Here is a 20,247-nt window from a genome sequence, read left to right as displayed (position 1 = left end):
TCCTGGCTCCTAAGTTCTAACAAAGAGGAGTGCCACTCTTGAATTTAGGACTGTCATCGATGCAATCCATGTAGATAACTCCTTCAGGCTTTCACTCTGTACATTCGATCAAACGCATGCTGCATTCCCAAACATTCTTTTGGACAAGAGCTACAAGAATGAATGGATATCGTGCAATTTTGAGGAAGCTAACTACAGGTGTTTTCCCTGGACCAGGGACTTCTGACCATGGAGTCTGTCAACAGGCCCCGACAGTAGTGTACACAAAGGATACTACTGGCTTGCCTGTTCTTTCCAGCCAAACTTCCTGACCAAGTGGAGGCTCAGCCTCAACCTGGCATCTATCAGTATGATTTGGCAAAACTAACCAGAGGAGCACAAGCAAGCACGCCCACTTCTTCCCACCCCGCAACCCCAAAGACTACTTACAAGAAGCCTTCGTTTGCCTTCAAAAGATCCCAGCAGGTCAGTCACTGCTTTCTTGGGACTCGGAGGTGGCTGCTTGGTAGTGGGTTTCTGATAGCCATTCTGCTCCGTTTTTCCTTTCTTCTTCTTACTCTTCTCTTTCTCCTGCTTGCTCTTTTTCTCAGCCTTCCTCAGCTGCTTCTCACTCTTGAGCAGCTTATCTGCTTTCTCATTCTTCGCCTTTTTCTTCTTCTCCTTCTCAGGTTTGTGAAGCTTGTCCTGTCTCTTAGATTCCCTTGCACTTTGGGAAGGCGTGTTGGAGATGTGTGATTCCTCCTCCAGCCTGGGCGCCGTAGGCTGGCTCATGTCATACTTATCCTCGTACTCATTGCTAAGAGTGTTGTCCTGGGCCTTCTTTTTGGGAAGCTTCCCCTTGGGTGGCTTGTAAGGACTTGGCACGACATTTGGGTCTTGCTGGCCATGCTCCCGCCTGTCTGTACGGTTGTCCCGGAAACGGCCCTGGCCTACAGCCTTTGTGGGAGCCCAGAGGGTGGTGGGAGGGGCAGCTGTGAAAGTCTCCAAGCTGGTGGCCTTGCTGGGCCTCCTGGTGGCCTGTGGCCTCTCCCTCTGCTGCTCCTTCCTGGGTAGAGGGTACAGATTCTCTGACACTGATGATCCCCTGGCAGTAGGGGTCTCCACAGTGGCGGGGGGCCTGTGGGAGGCTGAGATGGGGTGGACCCCGGGGGTCCAGGGCTTCTGGGTGGTCGGGAAGGTGGTGGTGGTGGTGGTGGTGGTCGGTCTTGCAGCTACTGTGACCACCCTGGCCGTGGCCCTCGTGGCTGTTGTGGCTGGAGCAGGAGGAAGGGTGGTGGCCCTTGGGGTGGGCGGTGGAGAGGGAGTGACTGCCTTGGTGGTAGCCAGTTTTCTCATCACCTTCCCCCGAGGCTCTCTGGTTGGGGGGATTTGTGCTTTCCCCTGGTCCTCTTTTGTCTTCTCACTGCCCTGGCTCGGCTTTCCTGCGCCTTCCCCATCATTCCCCTCCTCCACCACCCGGCCCTCCACCCCAGAGGCCTTACACTTCTGGACAAAACCCTTCTGCCTGATCTTCTCTATTCTGCGGATGGGGCCTTGGTCGATGACCTCATACATGGCCTCCAGTCTGACTGGGTAAGGGTAGCGCTCCTCCACCTGGAGTGTCTTCTTCAGGAGCACCATGCTGAACTTGCCCTTCTCCAGCTTCAGGAAGCTCATGAGCTTTGGGATGAGGCTGGGGTCCAGGGGCTGCTCTAGGATCTGGCCCTCGCTGGTGATTCTCCGCACTTTGCTGTCCTCCTCGCCCGCCTGATGGAACAGCACGATCTGCAGAATGTGCCTCTCGGCCAGCTCGCAGTACACGTCGTCCTGCAGGAGGCTCATCATGAGGCGGTAATAGCCTTCGGAGGCGTGCGGGGCAGAGATGACCCACACCCGATTCTTCCCCGCGAAGCTGGCCAGGATATTGGGAGAGCTGGACGCAGAGGGGACACGTAACATTCTTGAGCGACTTGAAGATCCCTCATCTCGGACCATGTCTCCAGGGGAGCTTCTGGCTGTGGGTCTCAGCTCAGGTCTCGCAGGGCCCCCACTCATACCCAGGGGGGTTGGTAGCACTATTGGGCGACCTAGTCTCAATACTGGCACACTCTTCCTTCTTGGGAGAGGCCGGAGGTTTGACTCTTCCTCGGTGGATCTCTCCATTCCACGAGATCGTCCTGTGTGCCTCAGAAACCGAGCTGGTCTACGGCTAGGTGTGGAGACAAAGGACACTCTCTGACCTTCATGACTTCCTCTATGGGTGGCAGGGGGCCGGGGTTCTGATTCACATACCAGCCATGATGCCATCAGCATGATCAAGCAGGGTCCCATTCTCCACATCATTGTGTCATCCACTTTCAGAAGGCAGAGGGGTCACAAAGCAGAGAAAGGGGAAGGGAGGAGAAAGAAAAAGAAAACAAAATGATGGTTAAATTGCAAACAGAGCTGGACATGATCTCTTTTAGCAAAGGGGAGGGGCAATACAGAAAGAAAAAGGAAGGCAATCAGAGAATGGAAAAGAGAATGATGGGACCCTGTGATTTTTAAGCTCTTGTGATTTGTCAGTGCTGAGCAGAGACAGTTACATTAATCAGGAAATCCAACTTAGTTTCCCCGGTCAGTGTGTGTACACTGTTTGAACTAACTCTCTGGGTGGCCTAGAGAATTAAGCATATTAATTATTCATATTAGACATTTACAACATTACATTCCTTCAAATAAACAACAAAGAAACAAGCGCACCAAAGACAGGCTTGCTACACTTACATGGTGGTTCAGAGAAGTGGACTGTAGAGGTTTTTCTAAAGAAATCTGCATTCGGTTCCCAGGACTGTTTCTAGATGAATTCCTTCTCCCAGCCCTCTGCCTCCCGGTTGAAGTTAAGTGGATACAAAGGGGGGCTGCAGGTCCAGTTTGCAAAGAAGCACAGGGATTCTCAGCCTGTCCTGGTGTGAGAGCTGAGCTGGCTCTGTTTCTTCCTGGCTGTACGTTTTCACCTTCTAGACCAGTAAGATGAAGTGGAAGGAGCTGTCCTTGTAAGTCTTTGTATCTCCATTTGTCTGCAGTTTCTCCTTGGTCTTGTGTGTCTCTATGTGCCAGCTCCTTGTCGGGACTCAGACATTCCTTAAAGTGAAGTTTTGGTGATTTCTGAAATCTCACTCTTTCCTTTCTCTCACAAAGTCCCGGGATCCTTCTTATCACTCTTTCCCCCAGTCTCTTTGGCTCAGTCTCTTTGTTTCCGGGAGTAAAAGCCCTGGGATTAATATGTTTTCCAGGCTGAGGAAAAAAAAAAAAACAACCAGGAATGTGATGGTGAAAAAGAGACTTCTCCCCTCCTTTTCTTTGCTTCTCTCCTCCCTTTATTTCTCCCCACCTTTTTTCCCCTTCCTCTTTTCCTTCTCCTTATTTTCTTCTTTTTCTTGACCGGATTCAGTTCCAGAAATGTCAGAACTCCCTCAGTTTTGCTCCAAACCAAACAACAGCAGCCACTGGAAATCAAGAAAAGTTTACTAAGAATTTAACAGATCAGCAAAGCACGCTGCCTTCCCATTTCAGCACGTCGAAAAGAGAGAGAGAAGGGAGAGGACTGTACTTTGGGTTGGGGGGGGAAGTTTTGAAATTCTACACATCATCATAAATCACTTCAGAATAGGATGACTGAGGACTTAACCCTTTCCATACCAAATAATCAGGGAGCTTTCCCTTCCTGTCTATTCTCACACTGCACTTTTAAAGGGGGGGGGGGGAATTCTCAGATTTCTGCATCTGGATGCTTGTTTGTTTCTAAAGCCAGAGAGATACTCATTTGAGTCAGGGTACTTGGCTCTGCCCACAGATACTATCTATTTATAGTTCCATGTGTATATTTTTATTTCTTTCTCTCTGCTATATGCTTTGAGTTTGAGATTGGAAAAGCCCATGGAAAACATGACTGGGTTGTTTTTATATTACTCTAATTGAGGATCATATTACTGTGTTCTTAGTCTTAGTTTCTCCTTGGCATGGATGGGAGGTGGTAAAAGGTTGGAAGTGCAGGCAGTGGCTGCTATTCCCCTGAGACTGTGCTTGGATGTTACATCAGGAAATAGACTTTCTGGATTCTAGCTTCAGTGCTCTGGATAGAGATGATAGACAAAAGGCTTTCTTGGAGGTCTTGAGTCTGTGTGTGTGTGTGTGTGTGTGTGTGTGCGCGCATGTGTGTATATATTGGAATAGTCTGCTCTAGAGAGACATTAGGTATTTGAAGGGCTTTAGACAAGCCTTTCATGTACTCAAATCAGGCGCCAAAGGATTGACAAAGTAATGGACTTCCACCTTCTGCGTCTACCTTGAAGACTCAGCTTTTAGAGGGGAGGAAAAGTGCCTCCGATTCTGCAAACATTTCTTCCAGCCTCTTCAAGGCAGCATTAAGTACCGCTGATGTGGCAATCTAGGGTCATTGGAATTCTCCCTGGTTGCAATTAGCATTTCTTACTGGTTAAAACTTCATCCCTCGTTGTGTCCCTTGACCAATCCCAGCGTTCCTCATCCCTGTTGCATCTGCCTTTCCCTCACACCATCACCAAGCACGGAACTGGGAAAGTTCTGTAAGACAGGGTAGAATGTAGAGCTCTCAGCCTGTAGTGTGAAGTCCCAGAAGGAAGATTTTCCCCCTCCCATGGCTCGGCTCAGACTCTCAAGAATATAGACCCAGTGGAAACAATTTCCACCGTCATGTAATTCATGGGTTAAATTGATCAACTGCTTTGTGTGTATGCTCTCCATTATCTACTAAGGTGTTCTACATCGTTTCTTACTGGGTCACTTCCTTTATCTTTTTTTTTCTTTTTTTCCTTTCCCTACTAATAACAACTACCATTGACTGAACATTTCTGTGGGTTTGAGAGATTTACATGCGCATTTATTTAACTTCCACATTATCCCTGATAGATAATAGATGATCCAATGGGCAAATGGAAACTCAATATACTTCCTACTGTCAAACAAATAGCAATTATAGCTCTGAAACTTGAACCTAGAACTATCTATCTCGTCCTTTCGTTTTCTACCTGTATTTTCTCTTTTATTTCCCCTGTGCTTTCAACTCCTTTTTGTGTTTTTCCTGGTTATGGGAAGAATCTCATTTTTGTTTGTTTCCTCAACCACTGATACTTTTAGAATTCTTCTTTCTGGAATAAACTGCATAGCTGTGCCTTTTGTCTTTCTCAGTAGACCCTTAAAGTACTGAATATCAGTTTTACTGGATATCTCATAGTTTCCACAAACCTCTGAGCAACGTACACAAGTATTTATAACATATGACCTTCTGAAGCTGAGATATGGCTACTTCTGCTACCTGAGTTTGGCCCAGAAGATAAGCACCTCAACCCTGAGCTGCATCTGACTCCCAAGACCTCAGGCTTTCTTCTCCTCTGGGAGCTTTCTGGTCAGTAGATGGCGTGCTAAACACATGCAGGACAGCAGACCTAATTAGAGAGGAGGCATACCCCAATCTGTCTCCTCAATTTCTCCCCTCCAATCCAAGCACACAAATATATCAACCAAGGGGAGAGGAAGCAGATGGAGTAGTCCTGCTTGCTCAGTATTTTTATATTTCAGTCTCTAAACTCTTACCTAGGACCTCAGAGACAAGACCCCACAGGGAAGTCCGGTACAATATGTGTACAATATGTGCAATTGTGAACAAGATCACAGCTTTTACCCCTTCCTGGGGAATTTGTGGGAATTCTGTTTCTACTCCGTGTTTTTGGCTTTAGTTATTTTTGAGATAAGGCCTTGCTTTCTGTCCTGACTGGCCTAGGCTGTCTTCCACATAGTCACGCTTTCCTTTCTACCTGGGATGACAGGTATACACTCACACTCAAGTTTTTCTGCTGACTTGGAGTTTCAGAAACTTTTGGCCTGGACTATCTTGGAAAAACAATCCTAATTTCAGCCTTGTGAGTAACTCGGATTACAGGTATGAGCTACCTCACCTAGTTAAATCGTTTTCTTTTTCTGCAGTTTAAGACAGAAACATTTAGTTTGGGGGCTAAGGTTTAGATCTGAAAAGGAGAGATTTATGTTGAGTCATGTTGAGTCTGAGAAAAGAATACAATTTGAAAAGGTTACAATTATAGCAAGGATACAATTTGAAAGTAGATTTTAGAAATTCTGATTTGAGAATGGACGAACAGGAAACTACCTGACACTGGTTGCATAGTAATTTAGCAGGAGACAAAGAAGAAATGTTCAATCTAGAATTGCTTTAGGGAAATGAGTATGGGAGGAATCTGATGAAAATTAGAGTGGAAGTAAAGAGGGCAAGAACTGGTCACACCCACAGTGGCCTCAAGCGTTAGCAGCCTGGAATCCAGTCTCAGAAACATGTGGTTCAAAGCACATCAGAGAAATCATGGTTTCTGTCATCTACAATGGCTTCTCATGTGCAAAGTCACACTCAGTGAAAACTACTGAACTAAATTCAAAATATTTTACTGTCTAAAGAAAAGTCATTTGCTTTTAAGAGGAAATGAAAAGAAAAAGAGAAATAAATGTAGCAATGGTCCTCACTAGATACCATAATGAAAAGAAACTACATAACTTTGGGTTGGAGACAGGGCAGGGAGGGGGAACTGGGAAAGAGCAACTGAAAGGGTGATACTACCCAACAAGAAATGTATTCATTACCTAACTTATGTAACATTTATCTTTCTGTACCTCACCTTTATTATAACAATAAAAAAATAAATGTTTTCAAAAAAAGAAATGTACTCATTACCTGACCTATATGACATGATAACCTCACTGTTTATCACCTTTATAATAACAATAAAATATTTAATTATAAAAAGCAAAAGAGAGAAAATAGGACTCTTCAGATTCTTTTTTCTTTTTCTTTTTGCCAGTCCTGAGGTTTGAACTCAGAGCTTGGCCAATGTCCTTGAGCTTTCTAAAGGCTAGCACTCTACCAGTTGAGCCACAGCACCACTTCCAGCATTTTCTGTGTATCTGGTACCAAGGAATTGAACCCAGGGCTCTGTGCATGTTAGGCAAACACTCTACCAGTAGGCCACATTCTTGGCCACAATGATACTTTTTTAAACAAAATTTTTGCCAGTCCTGGGCTTAAGCTCAAGGCCTGAGCACTGTGCTTAGTCTTTCTCAGGGCTAGAGCTCTACCATTTGAATCTCAGCACTACATTTGGCTTTTTTCTATGTATGTGGTAGCAATTATTCAAACCCAGGTCTTTGTACATGTTAGGCAAGCACTCTACCACTAAGCGAAACTCCCAGCCCCCACAATGATAATTTTTAAAATATAAGTTACCTAATAGGATAATGGCCCACACACTTGAGATGTTTTTAATGCTCTTTTTAAAATGCAAGCAATTACTCTAGAGTTTCTTAGGGTAATTTTGAAGGCATTTTGTTTCAGGCAGAAAATTGTTTAATTAAGGAGATATTTATCATGTAATTAGAGATAATTGAATATCTTATACCAAGCAAACTGCAAGGTGTTTTGTGAATAGCCTACTGGTTCATTTTGAATCTTTAAGCAAGGTGATTGAAATTCAAATCTTTATCAGTTGCTGTTCTGTGCTGCTTTGGGAATGAATGCTTGGGTCAGAGAGTGGGCACTTCAAGGAACACAAAAGGTTTTTATCAATGATGTTTGAAGGGAAATGTTCTGGTTGTGTTTCTCTCCATGCCCAAGAATATGGAGATGATCTTTTTCTTGTTTTCAGTCCTTCTTTCAACTATGCCCAAAGAGCAAACATCATCATTTTTCCTCCCTGGAATACAAAAGACTGTTGGATATTGGAACCGGGAGTTTGGCCTAGTGATAGAGTGCTTGCCTAGCATGCATGAAGACCTGGGTTCGATTCCTCTGTACCACACATACCTAGGAAAAGCCAGAAATGCTTCTGTGGTTCAAGTGGTAGAGCTCTAGCCTTGAGAAAGTGCAAGGACAGTGGTCAGGCACTGAGCTCAATTCCAGGACTGGAAAAAAAAATGTTGGATATAAAACTGTAAGCAAAACACTTTGGAAGGGAGTATAAGAAAGATGAAGAGACTGTGGCATGCAAAACTTAGAAGATGAAAGTGAAGGGAACAGAACAGGGGCAGCCCTGGCGGAAAGAATGAGCACTGGTAGGCTGTACTTGGGTCTTTTCTCTTGGGTTTTCACTACCTCTTCCTATAGGCAGCTTATTCTTCAGTGTCAAGGCTTTGGGTCCCGAGATTTCATAGGATTTCTCAAAAATTCCACCATGGCACACTCCCACTTCTGTGAGAAGAGATTCCAAACAGTCTCATTTATCTCATCTTCCGTACCTCACATGTGAGTTCTTGTTCATCCAAGCAGAGCTTTGGCTTCTGAGAACATGAACAGCACTGAGTTAATAGCACCCTTTTTATCACTCTGTCTTATAGTTAAGGTATTAACTCGGCATGCCTATGTCAATAAATATAGGAAATAAGGGGAAACAGAAAAACTCAGGAAACAACTTCAACATGAACATTTACTTGGGAGAAGAAAGAGGAGAAGAAAAGTCCGTACTGCTTTTGAGATGAAGATTGTCTTCAGCTCTGTGTAGGAATCAAGCACATATCTCTGCCAGTCATCAAAAATTAAACCATATACTTTCAACAAACGATGGTCATGCATAGAAATTTAAATCTTCATTTTAAATTCATTCATTCACTAATTCTTTCAAAGACTTTTATACGTTGGACATTCTACTGGAGCTGGGAGTACAGCAACCCACAAATGGATTGAGCTCTGTTCAATGTACAACTCACTTTTGATTCATGCAGCAGACATGGAGATGATAGGTGAGTAGTGAGTAATGAGAACTCTGAAGAAAACTATATTTCAAGGTAAGATACAAGAGAGTGAAGAAGAGAAATGTATGTGTGTATGGGGGGGGGTCCTGCCTATTCAAAGTAAGTATATCTTTTGCTACAGTCTGGATCTCAAATGGTCCCCTAAGAGCTCATGCATTAAAGTCTTAGTCCCCATCTCGTGACATTTCTGGGAGAGAGAAGAAACTTGAGAGATTGGGCTGAATTGCAGGACATAGGTCAGGGGGGGCTATGCTTTTCAAGACTGTATTAGAACTTCATCCCCTTCCTCTTCCTCTCTTTGCTTCCTGGCCACAAGAGCAGCTTTGCTCTTCCACAGTCTTACCACCATGATTCTGTGCCTTGCCACTGGCCCACAATAATGGGGCCAAATGACCACAGACAGAAACCTCTGAAACTAAGAGCCCAATAAATCTTTCCGCCTTGTAAGCTGTATTGTAATATTTTGCCCCACTGATAGAAAGCTGACATTTCCTGAATGTAAAGAAATCTTTGGAATTAGATTCAATTTTGTCAATTACTCAACTTTTAATGTTGAAATTCACTTGTAGCCACAGTTTGAATCTCTGAAAGCCAATTCTGTTGAATGAAGCAAACGATCAAATTGTTTAATTCTAGTTAGGAACAAAATATGAAAATAAATAACAAATTTCATTCATCTTATTGGCTGGCTTTTTAAGAATGTAAAAGGAATTTGAAAAATGATTTGAGCCTCTTCCCTAGAATAAATGTCTCACTGAGTAATAGTTTCTCGAGATGACTGCTTTGATGTCACCCTGCTATGTTTTAACAGTCCCATTAGTTTGTAATCACATCAGTGAAAGCTCTGTTTAAAACAGTTAAGTTAGCTTAAATGCTTTCAGCCAATGTCTACTGCAAAAATTCCAGAATAAAAATCAGATACAATGTGGTGTTCATATGAGTTAAAAAGTTTAAAGCAAGCAATCCTTTGCAGACAGAACAGTGTTGAAAACTAACAATATGACTTCAAACTCTATTGCAAAGCTATAGTAATGAAAACAGCTTGGTTCTGACACAAAAATAGCTCTGAAGACCAATCAAACAGAATATATAAGACCTAGAAACTAACACCCAAACATATACCCATCTAGTATTTGGTAAGGAAGCTAGAAGAAAGACAGCCTTTTTAACAAAGAGTGCTAGATATTCATGTGTAGAAAATTGAAACTAGATCCTCATATATTCTATTGCACCAGCATCAATTCAAAATGTATCGTAGACCTGTAAGACAGGAAACTGAAACTATAACAGGAAGGGATAGAGGAAACATTAGGTTAAAACAGGTCAAAACCAGAAACACAAAAATCAAAGAAAGGGGCGGGGAGTTTGGCCTAGTGGTAGAGTGCTTGCATAGCAAGCACTAAGACCAGGGTTCGATTCCTCAGTACCACATGCATAGGGAAAAAAAGCCGGAAGTGGTGCTAGGCTCAAGTGGTAGAGCTCCAGCCTTGAGAAAGTCCAAGGACAGGTCTCAGGCCCTGAGCTCAAGCAAGTACTGGCAGGAAAAAAAAAAATCAAAGAAAGATTTGATAAATGGGATTACATCGAATTTAAAAATATCTGAGGGAAGGGGTGACATTGTCCAAAGAAATGTGCTCTTTACCTAACTTATGTAACTGCACCCCCTTTATACATCACTTTTAGAATAACAAAGTTTAAATGACAAAGTATCTTCATAGCAAAGGAAATAGCTAACAAGCTAAATCGCCCCAGAATGAGAGAAAATTTATACCGCTTTACATCAAAGACCCAATATCCAGAATATATTTAGAACTCAAAAACTTAAATCCTCAAAAATTAAATGCTCAAAGAAACAATGACCCAATTAATAAATGACTTAAAGAGAGACTTCTCAGAAGAAGAAATAAAAATGGCCAATAGACACATGAATAAATATTCAACATCTCTGGCCATAAAGACAGTGCAAATCAAAACAACATCGAGATTTCACTTTATCCTAGTTAGAATGGCCATTATCAAGAAAACAATGACAACAAATGCTGGTCAGGATGTGGCCAAAAGGGAACACTGCTAATGGGAATGGAAGCTTGTTCAATTACTCTTGGAAAGCAATATGGAGGTCCTCCCCCCCCAACAACAACAAAAAGCATAGAACTACTGTGTTACCCAGCAAGCCCACTCCTGGTTATCTATCCAATAAACACAAATGAGGTTACAGTAAATCCATTAGCACAACCATCTTCAGTGTTACACTATTCAACTTGGCCAAGATATGGAATCAACCCAGATTTTCCTCTATGGATAAGTAGATAAGAAAATGCATATAGATGCACAATGGAACTTTACTCATCTATTAGAAAGAATGATATTGTACCATTCATAAGGAAAGGGAAGTGAAGTAAACCCTATCAGGGAAACGAAGCTTGCATGGCTTCCTTCATTTGTGGTAGCTAGAATGTGACTATACATCTACAAATAAATACAATGAGCCATGTGTAAGTGGTTACAAATGAATGAAGTATAATAGACTCTATGGAGCGCGGATATCACATAATCTTTTAGAAAGACTAGGCCAGAGACCAATAAAATAAGCTCCGGGAAAGGGGGACATGCTACACACTCATTTGTAAGAGGGTGGGTGGGGGCAAAGGGAAAGGGGTAGAGGAATAAAAGGGATTAAAAGGGGGAGGTAGAGAATGCAGTCAAGAATTCACTGTATGTGCCACAAAATTAACCCAAGTTAAGGAAAGGGTAGATCAAAGGCAAGTGAGAACATTGAAGGGGTGACACTGATCAAGAAACATTGTATTTATAAACTGCTTTTTTTTAAAGAATTTATTAATGTTGATTTTTACATCATATTTTAAATGACAAGTTTAACAAACAAGTGTTCAAGGAGGGAATCTCTATTTACTATAAACTGCTTTTTTATGTAACACCTCCTTTATATAAATCCTTAAAGATAATAAAAAATGTAAAATGGCAAAAAGGCTTAAAGCACAATTTATTCTAATGATAACCAAAAACATCACAAACTTTAAAATGTTTTCATTTTTCAGTTAAGTATTGGAAATAAAAGTATATGATCTCTCTTCACAAATAATTTGTGATGGTGAACTTTGACAAAAGCCTTATCATTAAGTATTAGGAAAATTCACACCAGTGCCAATAAATATCAGTAAGTAACTGCATCAACAACAAGAAAAAGGGCTTAGACTGAAAAATACAGCTTCTCACTTCTACACTGCTGGTGGGAATACAAACTTGTTCTACTGCTCTGAGAAGCAGTAGGGTGCTTCCTCACTAAAAACATCAAAGTTCCCTATAGCCCCCTTCACTCAAATGACCATAAACCAGGGCACTCTAACTCCACCAGCACACGATGCTCCTGCAGCATTGCTTATCATAGCTAAAATATGGAATAATCCCAGATGTCCCTCAGCAGATGAATGGATCAAGAAAATGTGAGACACAGGGCCAGGAGTTTAGCGTCGTGGTAGAGTGCTTGCCTAGCATGCACAAAGACCATAGTATGATTCCTTGGTATCACATACGTAGGAAAAAGCTGGAAGTGGTGCTGTGGCTCACGTCGGAGAGCTCTAGCCTTAAGAAAGCCCAAAGACAGTGTTCAGGCCCTGAGTTCAAGGACAAGACTGGCAAAAAAAGAAAGGATGAAAGAAGGAAGGAAGGAAGGAAGGAAGGAAGGAAGGAAGGAAGGAAGGAAGGAAGGAAGAAAGAAAGAAAGGAACGAACAAAGGAAGGAAGGAAGGAAACATGGGACATATACACAAGAGAATTCTATGCTTCCATCAGAAAGAATAGAAAGAATAACATTACCTCTTTTGTAAGGAATGGAAAGACTTTGAAAAAATTATATTAAGTGAAGTAAGCCAGACCCAAAGAAACATGCATGGTTTTCCTCATTTGTAATAGTTACAATATGCTTCTAAATCTACAAGTAAACCTAATGGATAGTAAAAGACAAAATTTACACTTGGACAAGATTAATTGAACAGAACTCTTAACATTCACACAGTGAAGATATTCTTAGGAAAGGATCACAAGGACTCAATAGCTATGTGCATATGGCCATATAAAATGATGCTTAGTGAAATGAGCTCCAAAAAATGGAAACAAGAGTTGTTGTTGTTTTTTTTTATGTTGTGCTGTGTGTGGTTCTCTGTTTTCTTTTTCTCCCTTTTGTTGTTGTTCCAGCTTTCTGTACACTTTGTCTTCTATGTAAGTTTATCTGATTTGGGGAGGTAAAGCACAGAAAAGATAAGACAAATGGTGAACTAATTCAACAGTGATACTTACTAGACATGGTGTTGGGAATGAACTACACAACTTGGGGGGAGAGAGCAGAGAGGGGAAAAACTGGAAGAACATGAGTGATGCTATTCAAACACAAATGTACTTATTACCTGACTTATGTAACTGTAACCCCTCTGAACACCACCTTTACAATCCATTTTTTAAAAGAAAACTACAGTTCCTGATCAGACAGCAGTCCTTTTTCTTTGAAGATTATATTAATGGATTGGCTGAGATTAGCAATGGACTTGACGATAGACTTCTTCTGATTACAAGCTTCAGAAAAAATTCAAGGTTCTGCTGGCCTAAAAGTAGCTGGCAAATGGTGAGCATAGGAGTAACCATGGAAACCCAAAGATAGAATGAAGATGGATGGACCAATAGGAGTCAGGAGTCTCCCGCAATGGACAATCTTAGAGCCAGATGCTGTGATATTTCCTCTTACAAAGTAATTTTTGAAGTCTAGTTAGCAGGTAAGTGTGATGGAGAAGATGCCATAGCAAATTCTAAGAGGAGTACAGGATGTGGTCTTCCAGAGAAAACCACTTATGGTTTCAGTGTGGGCTATAAAAAAATGTATTTTAATTTTTTTTTTGCCAGTCCTGGGCTTGGGCTCAGGGCCTGAGCACTGTCCTTGGACTTTCTCAAGGCTAGAGCTCTACCACTTGAGCCTCAGCACCACTTCTGGCTTTTTTCTATGTATGTGGTACTGAGGAATCGAACCCGGGTCTTCATGCATGCTAGGCAAGCACTTTAGCCACTAGGCCAAACTCCCGGCCCGTATTTTAATTTTTAGGGGCTTAGTGTCACCTGAGAGGCAAAGGTCGAGCATCTCAAGTTTGAAGGCAGTGGGCTCTGCAGTAAGAACCCATGGTTTGTTTTTGTTTTTCTTTACTGGAAATATGAAGTATGCTTGTTACACTTTGAATTTTGAACAATGACCGTTCCTATAGAGTAAGAAAAAAACAGAGTCACAGAGCCTTTCCTTCCAAAGAAAGGGAGGCTCAACAGTATGCCTTGGAAATTGAAGAGGAGCTATTCCACTAATAATTAAGGAACTCAATAAATATGTGCCTGAATCCAAACTTGGGTTAAGATGAAAAAAATCTGTTGTTACCATGTTAGACCTAAGGCCATAAGCATAAAACTTTTTTTTTTGTCAGTTGTGGGACTTGAACTCTGGGCTGGGGCGTTGTCCCTGACCTCCTTAGCTCAAGGCTACCACCCTACCCCACAGTGCCACTTCCATAAAACTTGTTTCAAAGGCTGGGAACGAATCGTAGTTTGTATGTTTAAGAAAAAAATAACATTTTATTTTTATTTGAGGCAGGAAAATAGATGGCTATTAAAAATAAGACACATGGACACCTATTCATGACAAGCTAGTATTTCTGAATTAGCATTAAATAATTGTGTGTGTATGTGTGTGTGTGCGTGTGCATGTGCATGTGCATGCGCATGTATGCACAGGCACTGGTACTGGGGCTTGCATTCAACTCCTCTAAGCTTTTTTACTTAAGGATAGGTTCTGCCATTTGAGCCATAGCTCCATTTTCAGCTTTTTGCTGGTTAATAGCAGATACGAATCTCCTAGGCTTTCCTGCTTGCAGTGGCTTTGAACTGTGATCCTCAGATCTTAGCCTGCTGAGTAGCTAGGACTACAGACGTGAGCTACCAGCACCTGGTTCTATGTTTAGTTTTTTTGGGAAACCTCTATGTTGCTTTCCAGTGTGGTTGAACAAGCTTACATTTCACCAATACTGTATGAATTTCTTTTGGCCACATCCTCTTGATGACGGCCATTATGACTAGAATGAGGTATGCTATTGTGTTCTAAAGAATAGTATCAATCTAGTTTGTTCGCACAAAGCAAACACTTGGAGAAATATTTAGAACAATTTGTTCTATAAAGATTCAGCATGTAAGTATTATTGCTAGATGTTTTAAAGAGCCAATTAATCTACTGTTTCAAATGACAATAGAGCCACTTAGATTTTCATGCAGCTATTCAAATTGAACTTAATTTAATTAAAAATTTTGTTAGAATTTTTCTTCATTCCCTCTTCTTCCTCCCCTGCCCTTTCCCCCCACACCCTCCTCCAATACATTTTTTTTTCCAGCATCCTCTTGGAGGTACTTTCTGGAGAGTATCCAGTTTACTATAAAGAAAAATGTACTAATATATAAATATCCAGAAATAGACAGAGATGCCTATAGTAGATTTTCTGTTGATATAGATAAAACAGTAAGTTACCTTTGCTAATTTCAGAATTATTCAACTTTTTTAATAAGAAAAGTTCATATTTTCTCTCCTATTTCAAGATAAGGTTTCAAGAAAAACTTAAGCTGTTTTCTCTGACAATACCTGTTGAGATGGGTTAATTTTTTTTTTTTGACCATTGTGGGGCTTAGCCTCTGGGCCTGGGCCTTGTCCCTGAACTCTTCAGCTCAAAGCTACCACCTTACCCCTGGAGCCACAGCCACACTTCCGGTTTTCTAGTGGTTAATTGGAGATAAGAGTCTCACCCTCTTTAGTGCCCAGGCTGGTTTTGAACTGAGATCCTCAGATCTCAGCCTCCTGAGTAGCTAGGATTACAGCTATGAGCCACTGCTCCTGACTAAAATGGGATTTTTGTTGCTGTTGTTGGTTGTGGGGTTTAAACTCTGTGCCTGGGCACTGTTCCTGAGCTCATCAGTTCAAGGCCAGCATTCTATCACTTTGAGCCACAGTGCCACTTCCAGTTTTCTGCTAGTTAACTGGAGATAAGAGTCTCTCAGCCTTTCATGCCAAGACTGGCTTTGAACCTGGATCTCAGCCTCCTGAGTAGCTAGGATTACAGACATGAGCCACCAGTGCCAGCTCAAAATGGGTGAATTTTAATAAACTCCCAGGATTAAACTTCTGTTGAGTATCAAAAACTTTTTGTAATTTTGAAAGAAGCATCTCAAAACAATAAATAAAATAAATATGTCAAGCAAGAAGCATTGTATTAATTTTTAAGTATTATTTAAATGTTCCTAATCCTATATAAGGAAATATATAGCAATGGATAGGGAAAAGGCCAAGTCTCTTGCATTAGAAGCTTGTTTAAACGCTAAAATAAACCAATTAATTAATTCGATCGTAGCAATTTATGCCAGTTGGAAGTATTCCATGGGATGGTGGTTACTGACTCCAGTTTTGAGTGACTATAGGCAATAGCTTTAGGGATCCAACATATTTAAAAACTCAGCTATTTCTTCCTAAATTGGGATTAATACCAGCTCCTACAATGTCTTCTGCTGCATGAATCCTATCCCATCCTCTCGATCTATTTCTAATATTTTGGGATTCAGAACATCAACTTGAGAACTTACTTCAGTTTCCTATTCCTCAAATCCTTAGAGGTATCATCTGAGTCCATTAAAGTTAGTTTCACCATACTCAAGGCTCCATTAAAACATTGCATTAACAAGAAAATATACCATGGAGATGCTATGGACATGCTCAACTTTTATTTGACTAAAAGTCAATTTATAGCTCTCCTAGTCCCAGAGCAATACCCCTAGAAAGAGGTAGATGGTCAGGAGATCCTGCTACTGAGGTGGACATTTAGGTGCTTCCATAGTTGAGCCTGGAGGACTTTGGAGATATTTCAGATAAAATACTAAAGCCAACAGCAAGTTCTAGAAGCAAAATAACTCTTCAGCACATTTCTGACACCTCCCCCCTCCCCTTCTCCTAACTGCAGATTTTGGCCATAAACAAATTGACCTTTGACCCAAGACAGTGAGGTCCAGGGGTACCATTTTGCTCTCTGGGAGTGCTTGATTTACTTGCTCATCATTGGGAGAAAGGACTTCACCTCTGGTTCTCTTCCTTTATTACATAATCTGTTCATTCCTGAGAGTCCAACTCAAGGAGCTAGGATTCTCTTCACTGGGATAAGGAGAATTTAAAGTCCTATATTTTTATTTTGTTATAGCTCATTTGGATGGCTTGCTATGATTTCCTTCTATGATGGTAAGCTTATGCCAGATTTCTTAAATTTTTAATGGGATGGACTTATATATGAGGTAACAGCTCAGTCTTTAGCTACCTTTCTTGCTCCTCCTAAATTAGTTCTTGCCTTTGGAATACGTCAGCCCTCTTCATGTGAGCGCCGGCTCTAAACAAATGGTGCAAAGTACCCTATGGGACAAGCTACTGTCTCATTCTCTGGAGTCCGTCATGGGAATGTGATAGAGATCTCAAATATGTAACCCTTTTTCTCTGTGTTTGTCATCCAGGCACCCTGTTGACTCGGAAAAAGTGTACTGGTTCTGCAAATATTTGTCGGCATGTATTTGGGTACTGAAAGTGTGTTGGGGCTTGGTAGTTGGTTTGTTGTTTTTAATGAACATCTGTTATTCCCTTTCTTTTTGCCCAGAAATTCTGAACACAGCTGGGAAGGGCAGCTTGGCTTTGTCCAGCGTTTCTGTTGAGTCATAGATGAAGTCTGTCTCTTCAGTCTATTGGCTGACCAGTTGCCACTTATCTTGCGCAGCTGTTTTGGCTCTTAGAGCTTCGTGGATGGGTGGAGGGCCAGGGTCAGCTTGTACTCTACACCCAGCTCCTGTGGAGTTCCAGGAACTGGGCTATTTTATGAAACGTCTTGGGTCAGCCATTACTGAATGCTCAAGATCCAGGCAGCCTGAAGTGGGCGTAAAGTCAGCAAAAAAAAATCTGTCATGTACAAGTTGGGATTATGAGTCATAGCAGCGTGGCGTCTCTTTCTTCCCTATTTCTACACTGTGGGATGGTAGGTAATGTGAATTGTGTTGGAGCAAATGTAATAACAAAGAGTGTTTTATTTCCACCAAAGAAGGGCACTTTGAGGAGCCATGTCAGGAGTTCCAGATTACTCAAATGAGGGTGGTGGTTTTCTATCACCAAATATAAAATACTTCAAGTTCCCTATACCACTTAACTGATAATAGCTTCAGAATCCCAGATTTCAAGAGGGCCTAAAACCAAAAGCTCTCCCCAAACTCTTCAGCAAAGTTTTATCAGTGGTTACAATAACCTGTCCTATATCCAGCTGTAAGTTACTCTTCCTTACCCATAATTCCAGTTGTGTTAATATCTTGTTCATTTCCTTTAAAGGTCCACAACTGTTGAACTCATATTTACTCTGACTGTACCTCAGCATCTATGGTCTGAACAAACTCTTACTGTTAATTATTGTTATGAATGTCTCTTTGAATGCCATCCAAATTCCTTATATGCTGTTTTCTGTACTGCTCTCCACATTGTGCTCTTGCATGTCTGCTCACTGACTTTAAATCCAAAGGCCTTTCTTTTTTTTAGTGGGGGGGGGGGTCATGGGGCTTGAACTCGACCTGGGCACTGTCCCTGAGCTCTTCAGCTCAAGGCTACCACCCTACCCCTAGGCTTGGGCATTGTCCCTGTGCTCTTCAGCTCTTCAGTCTACTGCCCTACACTTGATCCAAAGACCCTTTGACTAGACACACATTGTTGGGGGCCGAGTAACACCATTCTAATAACTTTCTGCTGAGACCTGTAGTAGGGGTAAACAAGTGGACCTCTTTATCCTGCCCACCTGTTGTGCTGATAGGCTCCCACACCCAATATAAGGAGGGGAGTTTTGGAGAGAGGGAGATTCCTGCCTTGATGAAGCTGCGTGGTGTTTCTGTTCGTGCTCTGGAGAAGCAAGGCTGAATGCGGGAGGACAGCGGGCCCTCTCCTCTTGCGGCTTGGACTGGTTGGGGTGTGTTTTTCCCATCCCTCCTCAAGAGGGACTGGGGATGAAGGACCCCGACATATTGACACACAACGTGGGGCACGAAATGGGGCATGAAAGGGGCACGACTGTGAGTTGAGCCAAGTGAGAGATACATGGAGGAAAGACTGAAAAACCAGAGAAAACCTGAAAGGCACAAAAAGACCGAACAACCAGGGAAACCTGAAGGGAAAATGCAGGCTGAGGTCGCTCACAGGGAAAGAGAAAAAGACAGGGAAGAAGACAAAGAGAAAGAAGACATAGGGAGAAAGACAAAGACAAAACTCCTCAAAGACTGAAAAACCAGCGAATGTGTGTGAATGTGTGTGTGTGAAAGGGATTTTAATCATTCCCAGATCACCTCCGAATCGCGGGTCACTTCGGGAGGCAATGTCCCAGGAAGGGAGGAACCTTGCGGGAGTCTCTGGCTAGAGCAGTAGGGCGAGGCTAATGGTTACCTCGCGAAGGGCGAGGTCTATTTTCTATTTTTCAAGAGATTTTAGAATAGAACCAAATGGGTTCAGACTGGAATGACCGCGAATGTGTGTGTGAATGGTAAATCTAAATCTGTCTATACAGGAGTAAACAGTTTAAGAACAGGTGAAAAGCGCAGACTTGAGAAAGAGAATAAAGTGGTAGTGATTTAGAAAGCCTGTGTTTGGGTTCAGAATAGTTGAAAACAGGCTAAAGCTTTTTCAGGTCCCTGACAAAATATAGAGACGACTCCCCTGAGTCAGCTTGAAGAAGTTACAGAAAATGGATCTTCGCCCATAATCCCCTTAAAATGAAGGGGCCAGAGTCATTTTTGGACAGTAGTTTAAAACAAAAAGGGGGGGGGGGACTGGAAGACTCCTCTAATTCTTCCATTGCCCTGCTATTCCTTATGGCTTGTGTGAATGTTGTTTTTTTAGTTAATGTTGAAATGTTTCCCTATTTTCTGTTGTAGTCAGAGCCACTCAGTATATACTAGTGCCTGTATAGGCGGAGGAGAATGCTTTCCCGCTCATAAAAGAGACTTTGGTGTTTTCCTGCCCTTACTGCTGCAAGTATTGTTCTTGCCACTGTGGTTCCTACAGAGAATGCTTTGAATGTGAGGACTGGAATTATGTGCACAAATGACAATATTCCAACTTTAGGTGATTGGTTATCTTGACACTATTTTGGGATTGATCAGTTTGGATTTGTTTTTATGCACTATTAATTGTAATATATCTATTGATTGCCTACAAAGTCAACGCAGGTCTAGCAAAACAAAAATAAAATAAACAAAATAAGACACAAATGGTTTGAGAAAATAGTCAAAGCGTACTACTGATCTTGAGATGTTATTCTGGTAGAAGAAGATGCAAGGTACATAACAAAA

General features: G+C 41.9%; 1 protein-coding gene across 1 annotated transcript in view; it reads right to left on the bottom strand.

Annotated features, from left to right (window-relative positions):
• Ccdc80 (coiled-coil domain containing 80) overlaps positions 1 to 20,247 on the bottom strand; it is a 177,874-nt gene that overhangs the window by 28,417 nt on the left and 129,210 nt on the right. Inside the window, exons 2-3 of the mRNA XM_090346529.1 lie at positions 2,746 to 3,467; positions 430 to 2,333 (exon numbers count right to left, since the gene is read on the bottom strand). Of these exons, the coding sequence (XP_090202655.1) occupies positions 430 to 2,322 (1,893 nt within the window). The 5' untranslated portion in view covers positions 2,323 to 2,333; positions 2,746 to 3,467. The remainder of the gene's footprint in view (positions 1 to 429; positions 2,334 to 2,745; positions 3,468 to 20,247) is intronic.

The sequence above is a fragment of the Megascapheus bottae genome, chromosome 1 (genome assembly GCF_031878675.1).
Source record: "Megascapheus bottae isolate mThoBot1 chromosome 1, mThoBot2.hap1, whole genome shotgun sequence".
Classification (NCBI taxonomy): Eukaryota; Metazoa; Chordata; class Mammalia; order Rodentia; family Geomyidae; genus Megascapheus; species Megascapheus bottae.
Note: the sequence above shows the minus strand (reverse complement) of the source record. Positions and strands in the feature narration are given on the sequence as shown.